This window comes from Aedes aegypti, chromosome 3 (assembly GCF_002204515.2).
Source record: "Aedes aegypti strain LVP_AGWG chromosome 3, AaegL5.0 Primary Assembly, whole genome shotgun sequence".
NCBI classification, from domain to species: domain Eukaryota; kingdom Metazoa; phylum Arthropoda; class Insecta; order Diptera; family Culicidae; genus Aedes; species Aedes aegypti.
In genome coordinates, this window is record NC_035109.1 from 121,942,528 (window position 1) to 121,968,361 (window position 25,834).

The following is a 25,834-nucleotide window of genomic DNA, read 5'->3' on the forward strand; positions in this document are numbered from 1 at the left end:
GGAGATGTGAAAGAAGATGAGGATATGAAAAAACTTGCTGCGAACATTGATCGTCTTGTGGGATCAACGACGACTGATCAGGACCTTGATCTTTGGATGAAAGATCAGGTATACGATGCTGGCAATAACCCAGAGTGGATTACCAGTGAAATCTTTACAGATGAAGCGATTCTTTCATCAGTCCTCAACAAAGATCAAGCGAAAATGAATGAAGAATGGTTGGAAGAGCCCTCAGAAGAAAGTAATAGTTTCCTCGATACTTCTAGCCACGATGATCCGAGTTTTGGCGATGCAATCAAATCTCTGGATTGTGTGATTCGCTTTATGAAACACGATGCTGCTGAAGTCATCCGGTTGAACGCCCTACGCAAAAAAATGATCGAAGCTGAATGGCTAAAACGAACTTGCTGAAGAATTTTTTATTTCATAGTACTAACATGTTATTTTTTTTAATTTAATTTGTATGAAATACAGTTCGTTTTTCGTTTTCATGTTTTTACTTACCTTACAAGTTGATTTAATTTCCTTGTTTTAAAATATCCATCCGAAAACCCCTCGAAAGAAAATGAGCATTGTCAGATATGACGTTTGGTTTCGATTTAAGTGGGCTATGGACCGATGCACGAGTTCACATATTTGACGTTTGAGCGGTTCCGAATTCACTAGTTTCCATGGTCACATAAATAACACGGCACCGCTCAAACGTCAATTAATGAACCCGTGCATCGGTCCATAGAGCTTAGTGACATTTGAACACACGTAGACTAGCATACGCTCGTCATACACAGTTTGTTTATGTTTTCCTCAAAGAAACTTGCACACGCTTTCCAGACTTATCAAAATGCATATGGAAATATTACCCAATTTGAAAAATTTATACACGGATACTGGGTGTTTTTCGAGACAGAGTGCATATTGTTTTCCTCTAAGGTTCACAACTACATCTACACTAGGGCACCCATACCATCGGGCGTGAAAACCACTATAGCCCACCTAACGGGAGCCCGATTAAAACGTAGCCCATCTAAAGATAGTGCAACGAACGAAATTCGACTGTATTGAAAAATAAACAATACGCGGAAGGCGACTCTTGTGATGTTGATGGTTCTATTGCAACCTAACCTCAAAGTTAGGCAATGACGACGAATGCCGCAACACTTTCAAGGTCTTTTGTACTCGATCCGTCAGTTTTGCGTTGAGGCGTCACCGCAAAAACCCTTCGCCATCAAAAACTCAAAATTGGACCGATAAATTAGCAAAATACTTCAATTTCCGGCAAAACACTCAACTATTTCGCAAATTAGAAACTCACCTCATGCTCCGGCAGTTTTGCAAGCGATGTTTTTACGTGTCGATCAATATCCTTCTTGGTGGAGAACATTTTTTCACAATGATGTCGACACCGGGCCCCACTTTCGGAGTCCGCAAAAACCACAAATTTTCTCCTCACAACGCTGGGAAAAACGGACAAATCACTGCTATTCCTTCCACCGCGGATCCGGAGGAATCTTCCTGTACGATCACGAATCCACAAACACTGCGAACTCGACCGAAAAAACCGAAATTTTCTTTCCTTTGACGATTACGAAGGTGTGCTTTTCCCGTTTTGCCGTGGTTTGCAAATGCCTCCTTCACTTATGGCGGTCGTTTTTGGTTTGAAAGTTGAAATCGTTCGTCGTCGCGGCGTTTCGAAACGAAAATGAACAAAAATTGAACTGTCACCGTGCGGTCCAGTGCAAAAAAGATCGGTTCGGGAAATGAATTTTCGAACATAAATAAATTGGGGCACGCTCACGGAAGATGCACAGTAAAAATTGTCCGTAAAAAAACAACCTTCATCAGGCTTTTTCGCGAGACGTTTCAAATCAACGAATTTGGAAGCTCTTGACATTTTTTCTATGGAAACAATAGCCCTGTATAAATAAAGATCCTTCACCATCATTTTTTCCTTCGAAAATGTTCGTATCTGCTCAAGAATAGTAAAGAAATTCTGTGAATGAATTGGACAAGAAATTTCCTACAGAGAGCCCCATTTGAAATGACATTTCTTCACAATTGCGTAATGCGATCAAAGAAATATTATTTTCGTGACAATTTTTGGGATGAAATCATCCACGCATCGAGATAGGTCCATTACTTTTCTTGTCAGCAGTTTTGAAGTTCCATGGCGCTTGCCAGTGCGCTGGCACGACTGTGTTTTTAGGCCGAGATCATAAGTAATGCGAGGGCCTTTTCAAGATTTAAGCTACGTATGCTGTTCCGCTCAAGAAAAGTAAAAATTTCTGCGGAAGAAATGGTCAAAAAATTTTCTACAGCGTGCTTTATTTGAAATTACATTTCTTTTCAACTGCGTACTGCGATCAAAGAAAAGTGCTTTTCTTCGCCATTTCTTGCAAGAAATTTTCCACGCATCGAGATGGGCGATTACTTCTCTGTTGAAGTGCATACTTCGCTTCAGTCTTAAAATTTTTCCGTGCGCATGTTCATTCTGGAAAATGAACTCGCGTTTATTTTTTATAAACAGTAAACACAAAATTTCACTGTCATTTTGACACTTCAAAGTGCAGCATCGCGTGTTCCTCGTGCGCGCTTCTATCATTCGCATAATCGAACTTCTTCGGGACGATTAGTTTTTCCGCGCGGGTGCATCGTTATTTCATCATCCCGTATTTTCCCCGGTTTTGTGGACGAATTTATAGTGAACCAATTGCGGCAACTTCCGATCGAGTGGAACGTTAGAATTGTGATTCAAAATGTCGTGGTTATTCGGGTACAAAAGCCAAGTACCGCAAGGCCCTCCTCCACCGGGAGCCGAAGGTGGAGCCCCACAGGAACCGAACTCGGCTGGCCAAGCGGCCGGTGATGCCAACCTTACCAAGGCCGAGCGCAAAGCCATGGAAGCGTACCGGTTCGATTCATCTGCCCTGGAGCGAGCTGCCGAAGCTGCACGTACCCTGGAAAGATCAAGTGAGTTTCTGCGTTTGTTGCGTAATGGATTCGTAATCTTCGTATTTATTTATGGAGTTAGTTACTACGGCGGAGGGATGTATTCAGTACCGTAGCGTGCGTTTGGCCTGGTTAGCCCCCACCAAGGGGACGCAGAGAGGCGTGTTGCACTTTGTTAAACTAATAACGGATGTGCTAAAAATTCATTGATTTTTTAAACTGGTTAAGCAGCTCACGCATACCTAGCAAGGTTGCAAAGATTAAATTATATCCGAAATTTATTCGGCTCCGTAACGCCATATGATACATGAGCCCTCTGTTAACAGTAATTAAATGATCTATTTTAATTTTTATCAAATCTTTTTTGCATTGTTTTTGAATTTCAATGATATTTAAGGGCTCTTATGAAAAGTATTCCCATACTCTATCTGATGACTCAGTGATGAGTCGTTCACCTAGGACTTTTTCATATAAAGTATTAAAATTCGAATATTTCAATTTTTCACCTTTACAATATTTTGGGGCAAGCATTTTCTGGAAGGTTAGAATCCTAAGAAGGAAAATTTTAGGTTCATTCAAGTTTGATTATATCGTGATTAAAGGTATGCGTGCAGCTATATCCTACGAACTCTTCTTTTGAGTTTAAAAAACTTGGACACCTATATCTAGCTTGTAGAACTCGCAGAACTGCTTTTAGGTCTCTTTTCCTGTAAATTTTTCCTCGACCTAATCAAAAGTTTTGTAACTAACACGTAATCTTGTGAATAATGAATAATTAAATTACAAATAAAAAAAAGACTTTTGGTCTATATTTTAAGGCAAGTCTCTTAAAAGTCTATGTAATGTATCGAGATGTTTTCAAGAAATTCCTCAATACATTCGAGCAGTGATTTATAATTAAGTTGATACAAAAAATTAATCTAAAAATTTCTCCAACATACTCCAAACAATTATCGAGAAATTTATCAAGTAAAATACCCATTGGTTCTTCAAAATTTCGTTCAAGATTTCCCACCAGCAAATACTACAACAATTAGGTTTTTTTTCGATATTTTTTGCAGGAATTTGCCCATGTCTTAATAAATGTCCTCGAAGATTCCTTAGACATATCCCTGGATAAATCCTTTGAGAACATCTTCGGGAAATTTCTCAGAAAATATATGAAGAAATCATCATAGACTTATCGCTAAACGTCCAAAAGTTAACTAAGGATATTACAATCAAACTTTCGTATAAGGGGAACTCTCGAGAAATGAGAAATAATTTTACAACTACTGTACAGCATAGAGGATAGAGGCTAGTTATTGAAAACTTAAATTTGAAAAATTAAGTGTAATCAATGCGATTAAAAAACGAGTATGTAGGTAGTAATAGGCAGAAAAAAATATCTGAACAGCTATAAGTCGTGTAGCAAATAATAAATGCAGCCTTAAAAACAATTATATGTGAAAAATGGTTTGCCACTCGGTTTTCTACATTCTAAATTCAGGGTGTGTGATGTACCTACTCTCCAACAATTTTTTGGTTCCCATTCGGTCTCATTTTTGTTCCTGTTTGGTATCTCTTTTTTGTTCTTTTTGGGTGTCATTTTGGACTCTTGTTTTTTCAAACATAAAGTTCCTATTTTAAAACCACACAATCGCATCAGTCCTGGTCTTTATTTTTGAAGGAAGGTCTCTAAAGTTTCTTTTTTAATCTAAATGGTCTAATGAGTCTCTTTTTTCGCAGTCGATCTTGGTGCAAAATTCTAGAGGCTACGAAAAAACTTTCAGAGGGTATTTAATTCCACATTAATTCATTCGCGAGTAGCTCGCGTGTTTATTATTTTTTTCCTAAAAAACACTATCATTCCTTAAACAATTATCCCAAAAATTCGTTCAGCAATTTCTCCATTTATCCAACGCTACTATCTCCAGTAATTTTCTGAAGGATTACTGTGGAAATCATCCAAGTATTTACTCCGAAAAAATTTCCTCTAATGTCTGCACTGGTTTATTCGGAAGGTCATCCAACAACTTCCATAAAGGTTTACTCAAGAAGTCATCCAAGATTTCTCCCAGGAATTGCTTCAAAAAAACCTCCAGGAATTATTTCAGAAAATCTATGAAGAACCTTTCAAGAACTTCTCAATAAATTTGTGTTGAGGTGCTATTTTAGAGATCCTTGCAGGAGTTTATCAGCAATGTCTTTAGAAGTTTCATCAGAAGATACTTCAGAATTACTTTGAAAAATGTCACTAGGATTTAGAAAAATCAAATCATGTACGAAAAAAATCCTTAACAGTACCTCGGAGACATTCCTTGTAGAATCTCTGAATACATTTAGTGACCAGTTGCTTGGCACATTTCTCAAAGAATTTCTTCTCTCTCTGAAAGAAAATTTCTGATGTTTGAAATTTGAAAGAAATTCCGAACAATAATTTTGTAAAATCCTAAGATAGCAGTGAAATCATCCCTGTACAAATTACTGTTTGAGTTCTCAAAGATGCCCTTAACGGAAATCTTGCACGAAATCCTAGAAAAATCGATGAAAGATGTACTAGATGAACTCCTGGGGAATTTAGGGCTTTCTTGAGAAATTTCCGAAAACATATTCATGGGATATTTTTTGTATCACTGGAGAAAACATCATTAGAAAAAAAATCCAGCTAAAATTCATGAAGATATGTTAAATGAAATACTCCTAGAGCCCTTAGAAAATCTGCAAGGAATCACTAAATCAGGCTTGCCCAACCTTTTGGAACCGCGGGCCAAATCTCAGCAACAGTATTTGGCGGCGGCTACGAAAATCATACCCTGGATTTTGTGAGAATGCTGCATAAGATTTTGCATGAAACTTGCACAAGATTAAGGGTGAGAAAAGAGATTCATGAATTCTGTGAAGGTTGTGCATAAGATTCTGTCATAATCTTGCCCAAATATATTTTGTGATCCTGCCGGGTATCTGGGAAATTGTTATCTACGTTTTAATATGCATCATGCTAAGAATTCTATCAGAACCTAGGATTTTTTGAGAATAGTTTTACAGATTAAGCTTATATTTTCTGGCGGATACTGCACAAGATATTATAAGAATCATGTCTAACAAAAATTCATGCTTACCGAACTGTGAGAATCTTGCAAATCTTAAGCAAGATTCTCACAGTTCGGTAAGCATGATTTTTTGCAAGAAATTTACCTAATATTTTAGATAACTCTGTTCATAATTTTGCTTAAATTGTTTCCCAGAATTGTGCGAAATTAAAACCAAGGATTTTGTGAGAATGTTTGCCTATAAATCAGTACATTTTTCTTTGAACAATTTGACCTACAGCTATTCTGTATCAAACTTTCATATTAAGAATTTCAAAACGGTTTCTTTAATCTAATTAACTATGAATAATACTTCTAACGGTGATTTCAATTCGGAAAAAGTGATTCGTGAAAGTGAAGTATTTTAACTAGTTCAGCTTGAAATTAAGAAGAAAAAATAAATTATTGGACTTGGTATGTTCTAACTTCAAGTTAGTAAAAAAATCACGGACCGAACAAAATCAAGCCGTGGGCCATACGTTGGGCAGCCCTGTACTAAATGAACTCATGAATAAATCTTGTAGTAATACCCAAAAGAAACTTTGGAAAATTAACTGAATGATTTTCTAAAGAATTTGCTGGAGAAAATCATCAAAAAAATACATACATACATACTTATCGTAATGTTACGAATTCTTAAAAAAAAGAACTCTTTGAAATGTCCAGAGAACTGCCTGGTCGGATCATTTGAGGTATTCTTATTCAAACTCGTTATCTTTTGATTTTAGTTTCATGATGTTTTCTTGGTACTTGTTCGGTATCGTTTTGGTGCAAGTTTTGTCTCTTTTTCTGAAGTGAAGTCTTAAAAAATTCATATTTTTGGGACACTCACTCGCTTCCAGTCCTGTAATTCAATTTGTTATTCCAAATAAGACATATTTTTTTACTAATTACCGTCGCCGGGGACAATCAAAAAAATTGCAGGTGTTGCAATGCTGCAATGCATAGCTGTCCCATGTTCATAGTAAATCCCATAAAACCTGGTACCATTATGTGAATATGGTCAGTATAATGTAAATTGACCTATTGTCACCATCACCAGGGGTGATTTTAGTTCAAACAAACCGGAATTGGTCCGCACTGGTCCTTTGGTTAAGTCTGCTCAAGTTTGATACTACCTACCTACTAATTAATAACGATTAATATGAAATTGCAAATCAATAACTTTTAGAAGGAAAATAAGTGTAATGTTCTATGGCGCTCTAAATTTGGCAATTATTTTAAAAGATTTCTTAAAAAGCCTTTTTTCAGGTTTATCTGAAATGGGTCTACCCCGTTTGGCATAATGCCGTATGGCATAATGCCGTTTGGCATAATAGCTGTTTGGCATAATGCCATTTGGCATAACGGTCGTTTGGCATAATCGCCATTTGGCATAATAGCCGTTTGGCATAATTGTGAAAAAACATTGAATTTGATCAAATTCTTTCCATTAAGCAAAGGGGTGTGTATAAACTGCTCACGATCGTACATTCCGTTGTCTACCACTAACTATAGGACATACTTCTAGTCATCATTTTTCAAGGAAACCAATATCCAATAAAGCTCTTTTGGAATTGCATCATACTGACTTCCGGGGTCGTTAAGTCCGGGATATTATGGCGCATTTTTAACAAAAATATATCCAACGCCTGAGTTATTCCATTTCATTTGAAAAAAAAGGAACATGGCATTTTATGACGCATCTTATGGTACGGCATATTACTGTATCACTGCAGTATCTTCCTTTTTCAAATTATGCCAAACGACCATTATGCCAAAGGACTATTATGCCAAACGATTGTTATGCCAAACGACTATTATGCCAAACGACTTTATGCCAAACGACTGTATGCCAAACGGCATTATGCCAAATGGCATTATGCCAAACGGGGTAGACCCATCTGAAATAACCTACACGTCTCAGAGATCTAATTTTTTGTTGTAATCATTCGACAACTGAAATAAATACAACATCAAAATTGTACATCACTATTCCAAATATTTGCTATGATATTTCAGATAATGTTTTGTTACCCCCATAGATGGTTGATGTTTTATAAATATTGTTTGACTAATTGACAGGCAAAACTATAGCTCTATAAAGCTTAACCAAATGAGAATGTAGAGTATGATTTAAGACAATCCTTAGAGAAGTTTACACCGAATTAAGATTAGGGAAGTATTCTTAAATAAAGTTGTTAAGGATTTTAGCGGAAGCTTGGGCAGGATAATACCAAAATAGTCATCATTTTGATCTGATCTGTAGTATTGTTACTCTGATTTGACCCATGTTTCTTAAAGGTTGAGCAGGCCTGGCCTTGACTATACTTATCGCGTTGGAGCAACGCAATGAGGGAATTCTGTGTTGCCGAAGTTCTATAACATCTATTTCTGTGATTTCTGATACAATTCATGAAATTTCACTTTGAAATGGAGTCAGAGCAAAACTTAAGCAAGGATGGTGGCTAAACTTACACACATATAGACATTTCACTCAAAAACATTCAAGGGAATTAATTCCCTTTTTTGTATTGTGCAATTCACTAAAGCTTTTAATGTTCCTGTGTATAAGAATTCTTCAATCTATGCAGATCTCGTTTCGTTTGTAAATATTTAATGGTGTTCGTATTGTATCGAAATGGTTTGAGAACGGGTTAACGGTAATGACTCCGACATGTTAAGAGAATTTACTGGTAAAATCAGGAACACTGGAGAAACCCGAAAATGTAATTTTGTCCGGCGTTTTACAAAGCCTCAATAAGCAGTCTTCTGCGTGGCAATACAATGTTTTCCGGGACAACTAATTTTTGATAAAATTTTTCTATTTCACTATACGTTGCTATTGAAAAACTGAACTTCTAGCCAAAGTATTCTCGGCCCTTTTTTTAATTGTTGTTTTCACAAATATTTGATAAATTCTTTTAGTTTCTCATTTCTTACAATTTTTAAAAGAATCTAAGAGAAACTTAAAAAAAATTAGATGATCAAGACTTTTACTGAAAATTTTTAATCTCAGGCTCAAGAAAGGTGTCTAACATTTTGTTTTGCTCATTTGTCTGTATGTTTATGATATGTATATATTTGAATGTATTGTTTCTTGTAAATTTGTATAAGAAACTAAGTTAAACTCTGACTGACTGATCTTATGTAACATTTTCAGAACATGCTCGAGAGGCACTTGAACTGTCGAAACTGCAGGAAGCAACTAGACAGCAGGAATACATGACCAAGGTCAAAGAATACGAAGCCCATATAGAAGCCTCCAAGGTGGAACAAAAGCGCGTAGATCATGAAGAACGCCGCAAAACGCTGGCCGAAGAGACAAAGCATCAACAGCAGAGAGCACAGTATCAAGATCAGCTGGCGAGGAAGCGATACGAAGAGCAACTGGCTCAGCAACAACGCGTTCAGGAAGAGAACCTGCGGAAGCAGGAAGAAAGCGTAGCAAAACAGGAAGCCATGCGCAGACAGACCATTGAGCACGAAATGGAGCTGCGGGAAAAGAACAAGATGAAACTTTTGGAAGCTGAACTGCGAGCAAAAGCCAAGGTTGACCGTGAGAATCGCGATTTGACCTTGGAACAGATTCGATTAAAGGCCGAAGAAAATCGTATCACCGTTATGGAGAGTATCAAAACCGCAGGATCAGTTCTTGGGCAAGGTGCCACGGCGTTGCTTACGGATTGGAACAAGGTAGCCACAACTGTCGGAGGGCTTTCTTTGCTCGCCCTCGGAGTATATTCCGCCAAGGGTGCAACTGGAGTCACAGCCCGTTTCATCGAGGCCAGAATCGGAAAGCCTTCTCTGGTAAACGAGACATCTAGATTCTCACTCCTGGAAGCGGTTCGTCATCCAATCCAGACCTTCAATCGGTTCAAAGCCAAGCCCGCAGATGCTCTACAGGGTGTTGTTCTCCAACCAAAGCTGGAAGAACGCCTCCGAGATATAGCAATTGCCACCAAGAACACCAAGCACAACGATGGACTATTCCGGAACATTCTCTTCCACGGCCCGCCCGGAACGGGTAAGACCATGTTTGCTAAGAAGTTGGCAAACCACTCGGGAATGGACTACGCCATCATGACCGGAGGAGACGTGGGTCCAATGGGTCGTGACGCTGTGACTGCGATCCACAAGGTGTTCGACTGGGCCAATACTAGTCGGCGGGGACTGCTGCTGTTCATCGACGAAGCGGATGCATTCCTGAGGAAGCGATCCTCGGAGCACATTTCCGAGGAGCTGCGGTCGGCGCTGAACGCCTTCCTCTACAGGACTGGCGAGCAGAATCCACGGTTCATGCTGGTTCTGGCGTCGAACACACCCGAACAGTTCGATTATGCCATCAACGATCGACTGGACGAGATGGTTGAGTTTGTGCTGCCCGGCATTGAGGAACGCGAACGATTGGTCCGCTTGTACTTCGACAAATTTGTACTGCAACCGGCGTCCGAGGGAAAGAAGTAAGTGATTAAATAATTCTCACTAAGATAAGGTTGGAATCGTCAACGGTAAATATCGTTAGAATTCAATTTTGGTGTCACTGTGCGCTGTAATACGCTAAAACTAAACGGTTTGGTTTACTTAACTGATAGACTTCTTGTAAGACAGCAAGCTAAATACAGGTCTGGAAGAGTAGTCACTTTTTAGAGACTTGGTCACTATTTTAATACAAGTCTTTAAAAAGTCTTTGTTTTTGATGGAAGATCTATAATGTCTCTTTTTATTCAGCAAAACGGTTTAGAAAATCACATTTTGCTTTTTCTCCTTGTGAATGAATCAAGAAGTAGAATTATAGAAACTCCAGAGATACCTTCATGCCCTTCGTACACAACTATTGCACAGTTTCTTCAGCAATTTATTTTCAAATTGTTTGAGGAAAAACTTCAGGAATTCTTCTAACGTTTTCTCCCAAGATTTATTCTAGAATGAGACAAAAATCGTGAAGAAATATCAAATGCTTATCAAAAAATGTATTTTTTTTCGCAAACTTTTTAGCCTGCTTGCTCCATAAATTTGAGTTAACAAAAACGCCTATCATCTAGTTTAAGTATATTCTAGCGAACAGTGACCAAAAATGTATATGGTTTCAGCAAAAATTACTCAATGAGTAACTGTTTTATGGTTCTTGGACCACAACTAACGCGTTGATTCCCCACAGGCGATTCAAGGTAGAACAGTGGGACTACAGCGCCGTATGTAGCAGAATGGCTGAAATGTGCGAAGGCATGTCGGGTCGAGAAATTTCCAAGCTGGGCGTTTCGTGGCAGGCGGCTTGCTACGCTTCGGAGCAGGGAGTGCTGACCGAAAAAATGGTCCTGGATCGATGCGAAGCTGCCGTGCGACAACACAGGCAAAAGGTACGTTTCGCATTACATTTCGAAAATTCAAACGTGAAACCTACAACTCCTTTACCTTTTTCAGATGGCTTGGTTATCGGAACAGGAGAAACTAGATCACAAGTCAATCACAGGTGGAAAAGGATTCATTATGTAACGCTAAGGTAAAATCTATGTTTTTGCAAAAGGGGTTCAAATTCGGAACAGTGTCCGCAATGTAAATTAGACCGATAGTTTTCAATTCAATGAGCTGGCCTCGTTATCCAGTGGAGTGAATGGTGGCATCATTTCTTCAGGTTGTTGAGCATGTTGTTAAATTCAGCATTACAGGAAGAAGGATTGTCCGTTCACAAACACTTGCGGCTCAGCCAACCAGTTCGATTGGAACGGATTGAACAGATTCAAAAAATTCAATCCAACATAGAAGCACCAACCCGCTGTCAGGTCCAAACCCGCTCGCCTCAGGGAAATTTATATTAAACTTCTTCGAGCGGTAATTGGACGATCCTGGCCCACAAGCGGAAACCGATTCCGATGATCACAGACGAAATGAAACTTTTAAATGCATTTACTAATCATCTGCATTGTCCTAACTCGAATGTGTTCAACGACGGCAGTTTACGCTTCCTAATTTTATCGTTTTGTATACCCTCTCAAGTAGCAGATTAGTGATTTCGTTTCATGTTGAAAATCTTCTCCGCGGGGAAAAATAATCTTAAGTTATGGCGATGTGATTGGTTGGAGATCCGAAAAGTTATATATAAATCAAAAACGTTTAATTATTGGATTTGTTATTGTGTAAGTAGAAGTAGAGAAATCCTAAATATTTTTTCCCATTAAAGAGGAATAGCATACACGGTTAAAAAAATATATGCTAAGCAGTGTAAAAGCCATACTAAAACCATATTCGGTCTATTCACCCCTAGCAATGAATATGTACCTAATATGCATCGCTAGTATAAAAAACTTTTATAGCAACGTGTGCATATATCACAGTTAATTTATCCAATGCATAATGAATAATAATTCACTGAATTTCTTAAAATTTAATTTTTCTTTTGTTTTTCTAAACAAATGAAAAATCTCGCGATATTATTCCGCGAATAATTTATATTTATTGAACCAATAATTACACATCTGATTGATGATCACATTACTAAATCCTATTCTAAAATCACATGAGTTGGCTTCACCCGAGTCATATTGATTCATCGCGTTGCTCACCGTGTTCTCGATTCGACATCATCCTGCATAACAGTCCACGTTTTCCCGAATGTCCTTGACTCACTCTTTGGTCCGATGGAGAGCTGCTTGCGTTTATCGAACATTTGAGGAAACAGCTTCAGTAATCCATTGAGAAGAGTTTGAGAAAATTCGACGGAACACGGTCTGCTTCGTGTGGTACTCCTGAAATGGATAAATAGAACGGTTGTATGATAAAAAATCTACAAAAATAATAACTTACGGACTTACCTTGTCAGAATACTGGAAATGCCGCAGAATCGATCGCGCTCTGGAATGGGCTTTCTACTGATCACTTCCGGCTTTAAAAGTCTACCGATGCCACCATTGTAATTCACTCGGATGGTACTTACTGAAACACATTGAATATCCTAAATGATTTGATTTGGAATTAGAACTTTTAATCTTTAAATTACCTCTGCATACAATTTCAGCAGCGGTCCTTTTTTTGCTATTATTTGAAAGTATTTCCAACGAAACAGTCAAAGAAAACGATGGAAAACTATTAGCAAACATGTCGTTGCTTGCTGGTTTGCCAGGAAAATAAAATTAATTTCTACAAGTTCCAAGATTATCAGAAGGTCATGCATATGCACAGGAAAAGATAAACGTTAAATATTCATTACAAAGTATACATTAAAATCATGTAGTGCATGCTTCATATGCATCGCAAGGGATAAACATGAAAAATGTCAAGGAAATATTAAACACTATGCTAATTAGTATTTTCAATTTTCACCGTGTAGCATAAACATCCCCACGTGTTAGCCTTGTTACCCATTGCATTCCGATGATCAACCTTTTTTTATGTCTTGCAAAGAAATAATATCAATATGTTCACAGTTCAGAGAAGTCTTAGTATGCAGTATTCATTGCACTAAAATCTTTATAGATGCAATCTAGTATGTATCAAGATCATGCAGTAGAATGCAGAATACCGTCAGAAGTATGTAGATGCAACACCTAGCATGCAGGGGAACGGTTACGGACGCAGAGTCAGTATTCAAAATAAGAGCAATTTTTGAATCATGTTTTCTGTTGAATAGGTTTCGAATATCAGGGGCCCAGATAGCCGTAGCGGTAAACGCGCAGCTATTCAGCAAGACCAAGCTGAGGGTCGTGGGTTCGAATCCCACCGGTCGAGGATCTTTTCGGGTTGGAAATTTTCTCGACTTCCCAGGGCATAAAGTATCATCGTACCTGCCACACGATATACACATGCAAACATGGTCATTGCTGAGAAGCAGGCTCTATCCCAGTGGGGACGTAACGCCAGAAAGAAGAAGAAGAAGGTTTTGAATATAATCACCATGCTTAAAAGGTCTCGATATCTAATGTAGTCCTCATTTTATACTGAAAAATTTTAGTTTTTAGGTTGTGGGCATCAATAAGATGCACCCTAGATATCCCGTTCTTCAAGAGCCACCCTAGGCTGTCAAGAGAAAACAGTAATGAATAAACACGAATGAAGTGAAGACGCGTTGTAAACATTGGAAGAGAAATAAATCGTTTTATTAGTTAAATCGTCTGACACTCATACACGGGAAAAAAATCTGTGGTAAAAATTACTATTGTAGCTGACTACGCCCATTCTTGAAACTACCATGGAATTTCAGACCAATTTACTATGTTTACGGTACATCCCACCACATTACTGGTCCACTTGACAGAAATAATTTACAACAATCTGATTTCGACAATAGACATGGTAAAATCAAGCGCATTTCTGGTCTGCTGAAAATTGCCGGTGCGAGCGCTTAAGTTAACCCCCTAAAATGGTAGTTTTTACTGCACAATTTTTTTGCGTGTAGTAATCCGTTCCGATCCCCCCACAAGGTAATATTTGCTACAGGATTATTACAATTTATTATTTATCTATCTAAATTTGATCATTTATTTAGTACACATCTACACAAATAACACTAAGTAAATCAACAATTTCTTGTCACGGCTCGGTTTTTGATCTTATATCTCAGCCTTCGTTTTCGCATTAACTGCGTCAAATCTTAGTGCACTTGGACCCACCTAGCTGGTTGTTCTTCACACCCTCTTGCGCTGTATTTTACAGCATCTTTTCTCCATAATTCTTGCAACATGCCCAGCCCATCGTATCCTTCCAGCTTTCGCCATCTTCTAAATACTGCGGTCGCCGCAGAGTTGGGCGAGCTCGTGGTCAATTGTTCGCCCTCCTACACCGTTCTTCTGCAAATCGTCAAAGATAATCATAAACGTATGACGTTTAAATACTCCATGTATTTTCAGATCCAGTTCGAGCGTTTAACATAATTTTTATATTGTTTTCTCTCATCGCAGCCTTCTCACACGATTCAGTCACGTGATGAGCAATCATGATTAAAATCACGTACAGTACAAATATTTAAATAACAATCGTCCAATATCTACACTATCCATCATCGACAAAATTCTCGAAATGTTAAGTATCTGCAACTATTGAATACTTAACTCACTACAACATCTTATTCGAGCGTCAGAAGAAGTATCCAGTAGGTACTGTGATTCTATCGTGTGACTAAGCTGATCGCATCTGCATCTATGATACTTTGTAAAGCAAATAGTACGTGTTCATCGATTTAAAGACATCTTGATTGAGGGGATTAGAAGCAAAGGATTGTAAGTGACAAAAACCTAGTTTAAGGAAACTCGACTTAGAAGTTTTTCCAGCAATTTTCCATCTCATACATAACGTATGGGAGCCAAAAAACAAGCCAATCTTTTACGGATTATTTTATTTCTTTATTGAATGGAAAAATCAACTTAAATTACCGTTGGAAAGCTTGAAAACAGTAGAATTTTTTGTTACACTTAACTCAAACCAACCAAATTGTCAGATTTACCTTTGAGTTTGGGCCTCTCAATCGATTCTACTATGTGTTTTTCTTTCGTTTTCTTTGCATTACGTTCTCACTAGAACAGAGCCTGCTTCTCAGCTTAGTGTTCCATGAGCACTTCCACAGCTATCAACTGAGAGCTTTCTTTGCCAAAGTTGCCATTTTCGCATTCGTATATCGTGTGGCAAGTACGATCATACTCTATGACCAGGGAAGTCATAGAAATTACCTGCATGACTTTGTTTAGTAGCCGTGAACTTTAAGGAGACACGGGAGACCGTGTTATTTTCCCTATCTTCCGTCTCACTCTAACAATTATCATCAAAACTTTGTGGAAGCAAATCTCGAGTTTTAGTGAACCGATGAAGCTGAAAATTTATTGGGTTGTGCACTACATATGTAGAATCATAGTGATACATTTTTCGTATCGATATATGGAGTCGTTCTTGATATTTGCTTCTTGGAATGTATAGGGTGATTATGATGACGTCCCGTGCGGCCTTAACCACTCGGCTAAGGAAGGCCCCAAGATCCACACCGACACACTACGAATCACAAAACAGTCCCAGGATACACACTGAACTACAAAAAAAAAAAACAAATTGGAATCCCAATATCTACATTCTAGGATCCACAAAACAGGATCCAGAGTGAAACAACATTGCATCCACATTGCAATTCCAGGATCATCGACACTCGATTCCCAGCATTCACACTGGAATTCCAGAAACCACAGGATCCACACTAGAATCACAGTATCCACACTGGAATCACAATCACAATCCGCACTTAAATATCAGAATCCATAAAAGAAACCCTAGATCCACACTGGAATCCCAATATCCACGCAGGAAATCAGAATTCATACTAAAATACTAAAATCCACACTAGAATCTCAGGATTGACATTGAAATCGCAGGAACGGGACTGCAATCTCAGGATCCATACTGCAACCCCAGGATCAACACTGGAAGCCCAAGATCTATACTGGAATTCAAGGATTCACAATGGAAATTCAAAATCTCCACTGGTATCCCAATGATCCTAGGATTTACTCTGGAATTCTAGAATCCAACTTGGAAACCAAAGACCTATGTTTCAATCCCAGGATCCACACTGAAATCGCAAGATCCACACTGGAATTTCAAGATCCACACTGGAATTTCAAGATCCAAACGGGAGTCCCAGGATCGACACTGGAGTTCTAGGATGCACAATGAATTGCCAGGATCCACATTACACACAACAATCTTATGATATATGCTACAATCTAAAAATCCACATTCGAAACCAGGATTCATGCTGTAACACCAGGATCCACACTGGAAACCCAGAATCCACATTTACTTCCTCGGATTCATATTATAATTCTGGATCGACACCAGAATCCTAGCATCCACCCTGGAATGCCTGGATGCATACTAACATTCTAGGATCCACACTTAACTACCAGAATCCACACGATAATTCCAGCAGCCACACTGGAATCCTCACACTGCAATCCCACACGGGAAAAAATTGTGTGGTAAGAATAACTATTTTAGCTGATTACGCCCATTCTTAAAACTACCATGGAAATTCAGACCAAATTACTATGTTTACGGTAAACCCCACCGCATTACTGGTACATTTGACAGAAACAATTTACAACAATCTGATTCCAACTACAGACATGGTAAAATCAAGCGCATTTCTGGTCTGCTGAAAATTGCCGGTGCGAGCGCTTAAGTTAACCCCCTAAAATGGTAGTTTTTACCGCACAATTTTTTTGCGTGCAGGATCAATACTGAAATCTCAGGATCCACACTGGAATCCCTGAATCCGCATACCAGGATTCACACTGAAATATCAGGATCCACATTGGAATACTAGCATCCACACAGAAATCCCAGGATTCAAACAGGTATCCCAGCACCCACACTGGAATCCCAGGATCCATTCAGAAAGCTCGGAATCCATACTGCCTTCCAGGGTTCACACTGGAATTTCAGGATCCATTCAGAAGGCTCAGGATCCTCAATGGCTTCCAGGGTCCGCGCTTATTGTAACATAAGACGAGCGTGATGATGTTGAAAAGAGTTGCTGACAAACCAGCTCAAAATATTTAAATAGAGCGCAACCTAGTGGAAGAAATTTGAATTAAAAAACCTGTCATTATATTGCCATTGAGCTCTTTCACAACTTTGCTGAAGATACCAGCCTTCCATTCAGTCTAAAAAACAACTATATTCGTAAAAGTAACTGATCTCGAAGTAGATCACTGGGCGTTAATGGGTTAAAAGTCCTACGCGCATTCCAAAATTACCCCTCTATTCATGTCCTCAGTGCATCAGGAAAACACAAAGAGCATACACTTCGTGTTTAACATGAATGTGAGTGCTGTGCGGCAGCTACACTTTCTCACTGGTTCTCACCTCTTTGAGGCCTCTTTGTGTTTCTGCTCTCGCTGCAATGCAGCCTTCAACACAATTTTTTTCCATCGCGCTTTCCACGTAGCTCCTACGTGAATCATAGGTAGCCCAGAATGAACGCATGAACTTTTGAACTTCGTCCATTCCACCGGCGCTACACGTAAGAGCTACGTGGATTTTCCGGTAGCCTTTACGAAGCGTTTGAATAGGATTTAGATGGTTTTGCATTAAATTTAACTGTAATAAAGACCAACCTTATTTCTAATAGGCTTTGGAAGAAAACTAATTCCCAACTGGAAAATGTAAACAAATCTAAAAGATTGTGATATTATTATATTAAATCTGAGCATTGTGAATCCTGTTTCCCAAATGTTGTAAGTTTGTTCTATCTTGTTGTAGCCTTCGCGTGCTATAATTGATAGAGGTTATAAATCATAAAATATGAAGCAATGCAGGGATTTTTCGGTATTCAAAGCTTATTTACCTTAAAATTCGGCAGATAGCCGTAGCGGTAAACGCGCAGCTATTCAGCAAGACCAAGCTGAGGGTCGTGGGTTCGAATCCCACCGGTCGAGGATCTTTTCGGGTTGGAAATTTTCTCGACTTCCCAGGGCATAAGAGTATCTTCGTACCTGCCACACGATATACACATGCAAAAATGGTCAATTGGCATAGAAAGCTCTCAGTAAATAACTGTGGAAGTGCTCATAAGAACACTAAGCTGAGAAGCAGGCTTTGTCCCAGTTGGGACGTAACGCCAGAAAGAAGAAGAAGAAGAACACCTGTGTACTGTTTCTCTCCGGCATAAATCCTACGAACCAGAATGCCCCAAATGTTCTCGACGAGAGTACGGTCTGGAGAGCGAAAAGGTCAGTTGAGAAGATCGATTTTACGGTCTTTTAACCCCTGTTTAGTTTCCTTACTGGTGAGGATAGCGGCATTATCCTGCTGAAAAGTGAACTTCTTGCGGCGGAATCTACGCATAAATGGCAGCAGACGAGTTTTGAGCACTTGAATGTAATCCTTACTATTCATTTTAAACGACGTGAAAGTCAGGTCTAATTTCCCAGATATACGCACAATCCACATGCATGAGCCTCTACCAAAGTTTAGAGTTGTGAAGTACTGCTCGTCTATCCCCAAATCACGCCAATATCCGTTGAATCCGTCGCGACGTCAATTTTTAATGTTCTGCTGGTAACTTACCATATCCCACAGTCGATTCATGTTATTTTTCGCAAAGTTCAGTCATCTCTCAATGTGAGAAGAAGTCAAGTTTGGAGCTTTCACCTTCTTGGCTCTTTTGATGTGCGGACTTGACCAAACCTGGCAAACTGTCTCCCGACTAACCTCCAAATTGAGTTCCTGTCCGAAGCAGATCGAAGATTTCATGGAATTCGAAGCAATTCTAACAATTTCACATTTGTCACGAGCGGAAAGCTTAGATTTACGTGGTTTAGTCGATTTCTTGCCATATTCTGCGGGTTTTTTAAGTACGATAACACAATTTGATAGGATCCCTGGCCACGATCACAGGGTTTGACGGTGCCAAAGTAGAAGGTGCACCATAATAATACCCGTCTGCGAAACATATTACCTTCCCAATACTTTGGCACACCTCCAACGGTTCATGATTTATCATGAAACGGCTGCTTTCAGGCGGAGGATCTGTTAATTTGTTTCGGCATATTAACAGGTTCTCTTCGAACGGAGGGACCGCCAGGGCTCAGTAGTTGCTTATAAACCAGTGCTGGTTGTTGATGTTTCAGTTCGTTTACACGAGCTGTAGCATCCTTTGTTCTAATCAGTAATGGTGGTTAAGTTTCAAAGCCAACGTGTGATCAATCGTTTTATAATGCAACATAAGAATGGGTGTTTGGTGGAACTGTGCGTTACACTCGTCGTTATTAAATTTAGTGATGGGTGCTAATAGTGATTTTATAGTAAAATATATTCTTGTAGAAGAGTTCAAAACCGAAAACAGTCCAAGATCATTTGTACTGGGTGAAAATTGGGAGAATTATTGTAGTTCACTGCCAAAATTTCATGCCGATTGCTCATATGGAAACAAAGCTACAGCATGCCAAAGTTGAGCATTTTGTATGAAAATCGGCTTTCACTACTATGATTCTGAACACAACTGTATATCGTCTCCACTTTTGTAAGTATAAGGCCTTATGGTCACATCTTATATATCTTATATCATATAACTTGGCACGTATAAACATCGCATAACACAGAACGCCTTCGTTATACGTACAATCTGATTGTCTTGGCCGGTCTTATAAGCGTCTTGTACATTGTACACTTAGTGCGGGGGTGATTTTTTTTGACCGCAGCTTTTTGTGGAGACCATAGTAGGCCCGACTTCGAATGCCCAATGTCCATATTACCCGCGAAACAATCAAATTGACTGGATCTCGTGAAAATCGTCCACCGGCTGTTAAACCTAGCTCTCCGCATAACACCTTCTAGCGCAATATTGAACAACAGGCACGAAAGTCCATTACTTTGCCGTAGTCCCCGGTGGGGTTTAAACGGATTGGAATGTTCACCTGAAATCTTCACACAGCGAATAACCACAAACAACACTGTGTTTTTCTACAAAAGGGAAATCTGCAAACAGACCCCTGTGAAGGTAACTCAGGTAGTGTGGGGATGCCGCACCACCGACGCTTTCCCCCACCAGCCCATTTTTGCTGAATTGCTCAAATGGTGTATAGAGTGCACATACATATATTACCCTTGGCCTCAGACCCTTGTCTCCCCGGAGCCATCTTACGGTATTTTTTCGGGAAGGGGTTAGTGCTTATAGCACTTAACATATCTAGTACAAGTTGCCTAGGTGAACTGCTTCTCCTAGCCGGGGCAGAGCTAACCCAAGTAACCATGGAGCATTATATAATTGCATATATAATGCAGCTGCATTGCCGTAAGCCTACCATTAAAGTAGTTTAAAAGCGGAAAAGGGCACTTTTACAGTTAAATTAATGCAAAAAGGACGATAAAGCAATGAAGCAACTTATAAAGTAATATTAATGCAGCAGTACAATTTATAAAGTGATGTTAGTGCATTGATACATTTGTAATGTAGGGTTAATGCATTATTGCTTGACAGCTCTTGAAATTTGTTGAATAAAAGCAATGTTGCATCAATGGTGTTGATATGCAGTAGAATACGTGCAATGTTATAATGCTTGTGGTTACTTGGGAATCCTCTGCAGCCAACTCTTGGTCGGCGCGCCATAGGCACTGCAATTCTAGTGAATGTGAGTGATAGCACTGCGGAACACGTTTTTGTCTTCAGCACCAAAATACCACTATTCACTTAATTAAGGGTTGCTGAATCCATTGCCGTTTTCAGAAATATCATAGCACGTCTAGTTTTTGAGATATTGACTGTTGAAAAAGGCAAAAAAACGACTATTGCAGCCAACTTGCATGCAAGTTTGCCAGCTTGTAAGGTAATATATTGGCTTAATTTGCCACAGAATTCAAACTTTATGTGTATAACAATACTTATCATCAAAGTTTGTATTACTTTCGATACGGAAAAGTTGTTTTTTGATGGTTTAGAGAATTGTTGTATTTTGGCATATAGAAGAAACGAAGAATTTTGTATGGAGACTGCAAGCATGTTGAAAAAATCGGTTTAATCGGAATTTAATCGCGCAATTTCAATCAAATTATGTCTGAAATGAAAGTTCAAGTTCTATTTTGCATGTTGGGTGGATTAGATTACAAAAAAGTATGATAAATTGTACTTTGAATTTCATGTAAACATTACTAAAACCAGTGTTTTATACAACTTTGGCGACCTGTAGCTAAAAATTGTGACGTGCTGGAACATTTTTGAGAATGGCACCAGATTCAGCAACCCCAAATCTACTAGAGACCAGGGCTGTTAAGTATCATGACCGGCTTGCGACACTGACGAAACGAGTCTTCTCACTGTCGCAAGTCGAAACTATATTTCATGTGCTCACTTCGTCAAGTCGCAACGACAGAGCTCTCACGAGAGTAATTCTAATGTTGTTTTGCTATTAACATTTGTATCTCATTTTGGAGAATTTCGGAAAGTAAATGTGTTTGAAACGTTAAGTGCATATCCTTCCTTGATTCTAACGATATAAACAACAATTATACCAGATAATTAACTAAAAATAGTCAAGTTTGCGATTCCGTCGCAACGACAGAGCTCTCACGAGAGTAATTCTAATGTTGTTTTGCTATTAACATTTGTATCTCATTTTGGAGAATTTCGGAAAGTAAATGTGTTTGAAACGTTAAGTGCATATCCTTCCTTGATTCTAACGATATAAACAACAATTATACCAGATAATTAACTAAAAATAGTCAAGTTTGCGATTCCGTCACAAGCCGTAATGACGGAAAAATGAAAGAGAATTTAGAGAAAATCTCTGTCATTGTCTCGCCGTTCGATGACAGTGAGGTAAGCAACTATGTAAAAGTCGCGCGACGCCCTGTATTTACATTGACGCTTTCCAACCCTGCTAAAGACACATAATTTGATCCTTGAGACACGCAAAAATGTCACTTTTGTCACGCTGTGTAGCCGTAAAAACTGCATTCCAGTACTCGGCATCCTCTGGATTATATTGTCAGGGGACGTGTCTCCTCCGCATGTAGCGAGCATGCGATCTCTCACAACAATGAAACACACCCAGACAATCGAACACGGCATACTCGACCGTTTCCTCCACACCAGCACAATTGGGGTACACATGAGATACTGAGTGCTCGGAATTATGCAGATACTGCCTATAACAACCATGTTTTGACAGAAACTGCGTCAGGTGGAAGTTCACTTCCCCATGGTTACACTGGACCCTCCCCGAAGGAATGTCGTAAGGTGGTACCGGGAAGATGAGGGTCTGAGGCCAAGGGTAATGTCGGTGTACTCTGTACACCACTTGAGCAATTTATCAAGAATTGCTCAAGTACAGTGCATAGGCTGGTTTTAGTGGGTCGTCGTTGTAAAAAAACACTGTGTAAGATGAATGAATGCGAAACCACACAGACGACAATTTAAGATTAACTAAACAAAATACCCATCTTCCCATTCTTATTCAGCATCTGACTTGAGACTGAAATAGAACACCCGATTATCTCGGAGAAACACAAGGACACCTACATTATTGTCCCGGGTAGCGCAGACTAGGCACATTATTATGGAGAGATCCCTGCTTTCACTAAATCTGTTTTCGGTTGGATTTTCATCTAATTTGAATTCATTGAAATTGTGCCCTTTACTGAAGATCCTAGGAAGGAGTTTGGATGTTGTGATCAGCACTGTTAAATGTCATGAATATAACGTGACTTTGACAATTTAATATAGCTAATATATCGTTCCCGTTGTTTTTCCCGAAGACTTTTTTCGAATTATTATCGGTTGGCAATATTTGCTCATGTTATATTTCACATGGGAGAGTGCTATAAGCATTTTATTTTTTCCAAACTTTTGACATTTCACAGCACTGGTTGTGATATTACAGAATAAAAAAACTCATAATAATAGCAACGCATTATAATAGAAAACATTCTATTTCATGACACAATATTATTGTAAAACCTTACGCTAATACAAAAAGTACAAACAACAGATTTCGTTATTGTTTAACCGTCCGATAACGAGAAGTACATATGTGGATCCATAATCCAGACATAAATGACCAGAACGACGAACAAGCTAAAATGACTTTGAAGCATTCTTCTAATCGTACAAGTTTGCACATATCGCGCACCGTTTCGTGACTTTCTTTTTTTTTTTCTTGGCAAACTGATCTGTTGCTGCATTTAATTGAATAGAGTTTTACTTCTACTTGTTTGTTGCATTTGTGTATGTTTTCCATAGAGCTTTTGTTTCGTTTTTTCATCAACCGGTTTCCGGTTGATATGATCAGTTGGAATAAATATTTATAGTTTTCTTTCTGCTTAAGTAAAGTTACTTAAGTAAAATGTTGTTTTTAAAATTCAATTTCAATAGTTGAAATTATAAGTACATTTCAACAAATTAATCATCAATATAAAACTGACTGAGGGTTTCTACGATATCACGTTTGTTCGTGTAGAACAGCAGAGGGAGGAAAACACTGTAACTGAGAGGAACAGTATAGGGAAACGTAGAAAGAATACAGACTATGTTTTGGAGTTTTGACCATTGGAAGGACTTAAGAAAAAGAAGCGAACTGGATTACGGTCTACCAGACCTCGCATTTTTGTGCTGGATTCATCGGTGATCCTACCGGGCAGTTGAAATCTTTCGAGAACTCGACCATGTTGCTCATTGGTCCAAGCACTCGGAACTGACCAGGCGAATGCACTCCTGTGGTGATTCGCATCTTCATGGTTTCCGGCCGATATACTGAGCACCAGGTTTGAGCGGCGGATAGCCAGAACATTTGTTCCGGCGATAGATCGAGTCCAGGAAGGCGTGGTTCCGGACCATTCTTCTCAGCCCACTTTTTGTACGCGTAGTAAGCTTCCTTGATGCCACCGTTGTCCGCAATGTTCTCGCCTTGTGTGTTGATACCGTTCAGATTGAGCTTCACATTCGGCTCAGTGTAGTTACCGTACTGTTCGATAATGCATCGGGCCTTCTCCAAGTATGCCTTCTTCGTATCGGATTGCCACCAGTCGACAAGATTGCCATTTTTGTCGAATTGTCGGCCCTGGTCATCGAAACCGTGCGTAATTTCATGTCCAATCACGAATCCGATCGCTCCATAGTTCATGTACTTTGGTCGTTCATATGAGAAGAATTGACCCTGCAGAATACCGGCTGGGAACTCTGTAGAGGAAAAAGGGAATTATAGAAATGACTCTTCAGAAATGATTATTCTAAACTACTTACGAATACTGTTTTCGATGGAGGAGTAGAAAGCGTTAACAACAGCAGGTCTAGAATGGGTAATCCAGTCGGTCTTGTTGACAGCTTGTCGGAGTTTCTTGAACGCCTTGGTCGTTCCAAACTGATTCATGTAAAGAATTGTGTTCAGGTAATTATCTTCCGGTTGGAATTTCAAGTCCTTATAGTAATCAGCAATTTTATTGTCGTCCATGAGTTCATCTGGATAACCAATATGGGTTACCATAGAGTCGACCTTATCGAGAGCAGATTTGCGCGTAACTTCATCCATCCATTCTACCTTCTTCAAAATATCCACAAACACGCTCTTGATACCGTTGACCATATCCAAAGCCGCGCGTTTGGAATCTTCCTTAAAATACTTTCTGATGTAGAGAGCTCCAACGGAGATTGGTAGACTGCCCGAAGTGATGTCTACACATTCCTTCCAGCGAGGTTCTTGTTCTTGTTTGCCGCTCAATGCCGTACTGTACTGCAGTTGTCGTTTACGTAGATTTTCTGTGAGGAAGAATGAGGAGAACCCACTGATACGCCACATCACGTAATTGGCCATGGTTCGCTTAGGGGTGTTCTGCAGTAGTGGGCCAAGTTGTTCCATAAATGTTGGAACGCTGACGATGATGACTTCATTTTCATCGATGACAATTCCTGTATCCTTCAGGATTACGTTGAAGTACTCAACCCAATCGGTGTACGGATATTTGTGCTGGAACTCTTTCACCGTCATGGGATTGTACAAAGCCGTAGCATTTCGACGTTTCTCGTTCGGTAGCGAAATATTGGCCAGGGCAATTTCGAAGTTAAGCGAATCCATCAGCTCCCGCTTGGCGCGTTCTTCATCGGCTCCTAGCAAAACAGCCATGTCCACCATGTAGCTGTAGTAGGCGGACACGATTGCGTTGTCCATACCCTTGACCAGGTACTCACGGCTAATGCCCAGGGCGGCTTGATCCGTCTGAAAGCAAAAAAAAAAATGGGTTTATGAGTTGTATGGTTGATGAAGTTTTAATTTCTTTCTATTCAGCCCGCAATGGATTTTTTTCGTCAAAAGTTTTAACTGCTTAGCTCGCTTGAACTTTAAACACAACATACAATGAAGCTTATGATA

The 25,834-nt window shown here is 39.2% G+C and overlaps 3 protein-coding genes and 1 long non-coding RNA gene across 15 annotated transcripts in view; 1 reads left to right on the forward strand and 3 right to left on the reverse strand.

Moving 5' to 3' along the window:
* The window catches only part of LOC5572553 (E3 SUMO-protein ligase RanBP2), a 55,247-nt gene extending 53,568 nt beyond the window's left edge, over window positions 1-1,679 (reverse strand). For all 4 annotated transcript variants that reach the window (XM_021850031.1, XM_021850030.1, XM_021850029.1 and 1 more), the window contains exon 1: window positions 1,313-1,679. In XM_021850031.1, coding sequence (XP_021705723.1) covers window positions 1,313-1,381 — 69 coding nt within the window. In that variant the 5' untranslated portion in view covers window positions 1,382-1,679. The remainder of the gene's footprint in view (window positions 1-1,312) is intronic.
* An 872-nt stretch (window positions 1,680-2,551) lies between these two features.
* On the forward strand, window positions 2,552-12,114 carry LOC5572552 (ATPase family AAA domain-containing protein 3A homolog). Its single transcript, XM_001654021.2, has 4 exons — window positions 2,552-2,967; window positions 9,160-10,459; window positions 11,158-11,356; window positions 11,421-12,114. Exons 1-4 carry the CDS (start codon window positions 2,754-2,756, stop codon window positions 11,490-11,492), a joined length of 1,785 nt encoding a protein of 594 aa, XP_001654071.1. The 5' UTR covers window positions 2,552-2,753; the 3' UTR covers window positions 11,493-12,114.
* Window positions 11,982-13,619, reverse strand: LOC110677928. Its single transcript, XR_002501292.1, has 2 exons — window positions 12,809-13,619; window positions 11,982-12,742 (listed from the first exon to the last, which is right to left on the reverse strand). It is a non-coding gene; the product is annotated as an uncharacterized LOC110677928 (long non-coding RNA).
* Window positions 13,620-23,383: 9,764 nt separating this feature from the next.
* Window positions 23,384-25,834, reverse strand: part of LOC5572559 (endothelin-converting enzyme homolog) — a 129,878-nt gene continuing 127,427 nt past the window's right edge. For 8 of the 9 annotated variants that reach the window (XM_021849955.1, XM_021849953.1, XM_021849951.1 and 5 more), the window contains exons 7-8: window positions 24,712-25,681; window positions 23,614-24,648 (exon numbers count right to left, since the gene is read on the reverse strand). In XM_021849955.1, the coding sequence (XP_021705647.1) occupies window positions 24,059-24,648; window positions 24,712-25,681 (1,560 nt within the window). In that variant the 3' untranslated portion in view covers window positions 23,614-24,058. Of the gene's footprint in view, window positions 24,649-24,711; window positions 25,682-25,834 lie in introns of all 9 variants that reach the window. The other variant, XM_001654022.2, reaches the window with a different exon arrangement.

Bases quoted from the DNA above. Each gene is read 5' to 3' on its own strand.
- LOC5572552 (XM_001654021.2), top strand. From the start codon at position 2,754: ATGTCGTGGTTATTCGGGTACAAAAGCCAAGTACCGCAAGGCCCTCCT. The intron at 2,968-9,159 runs GTGAGTTTCTGC...TAACATTTTCAG, and splicing joins ACGTACCCTGGAAAGATCAA to AACATGCTCGAGAGGCACTT. The intron at 10,460-11,157 runs GTAAGTGATTAA...GATTCCCCACAG, and splicing joins CCGGCGTCCGAGGGAAAGAA to GCGATTCAAGGTAGAACAGT.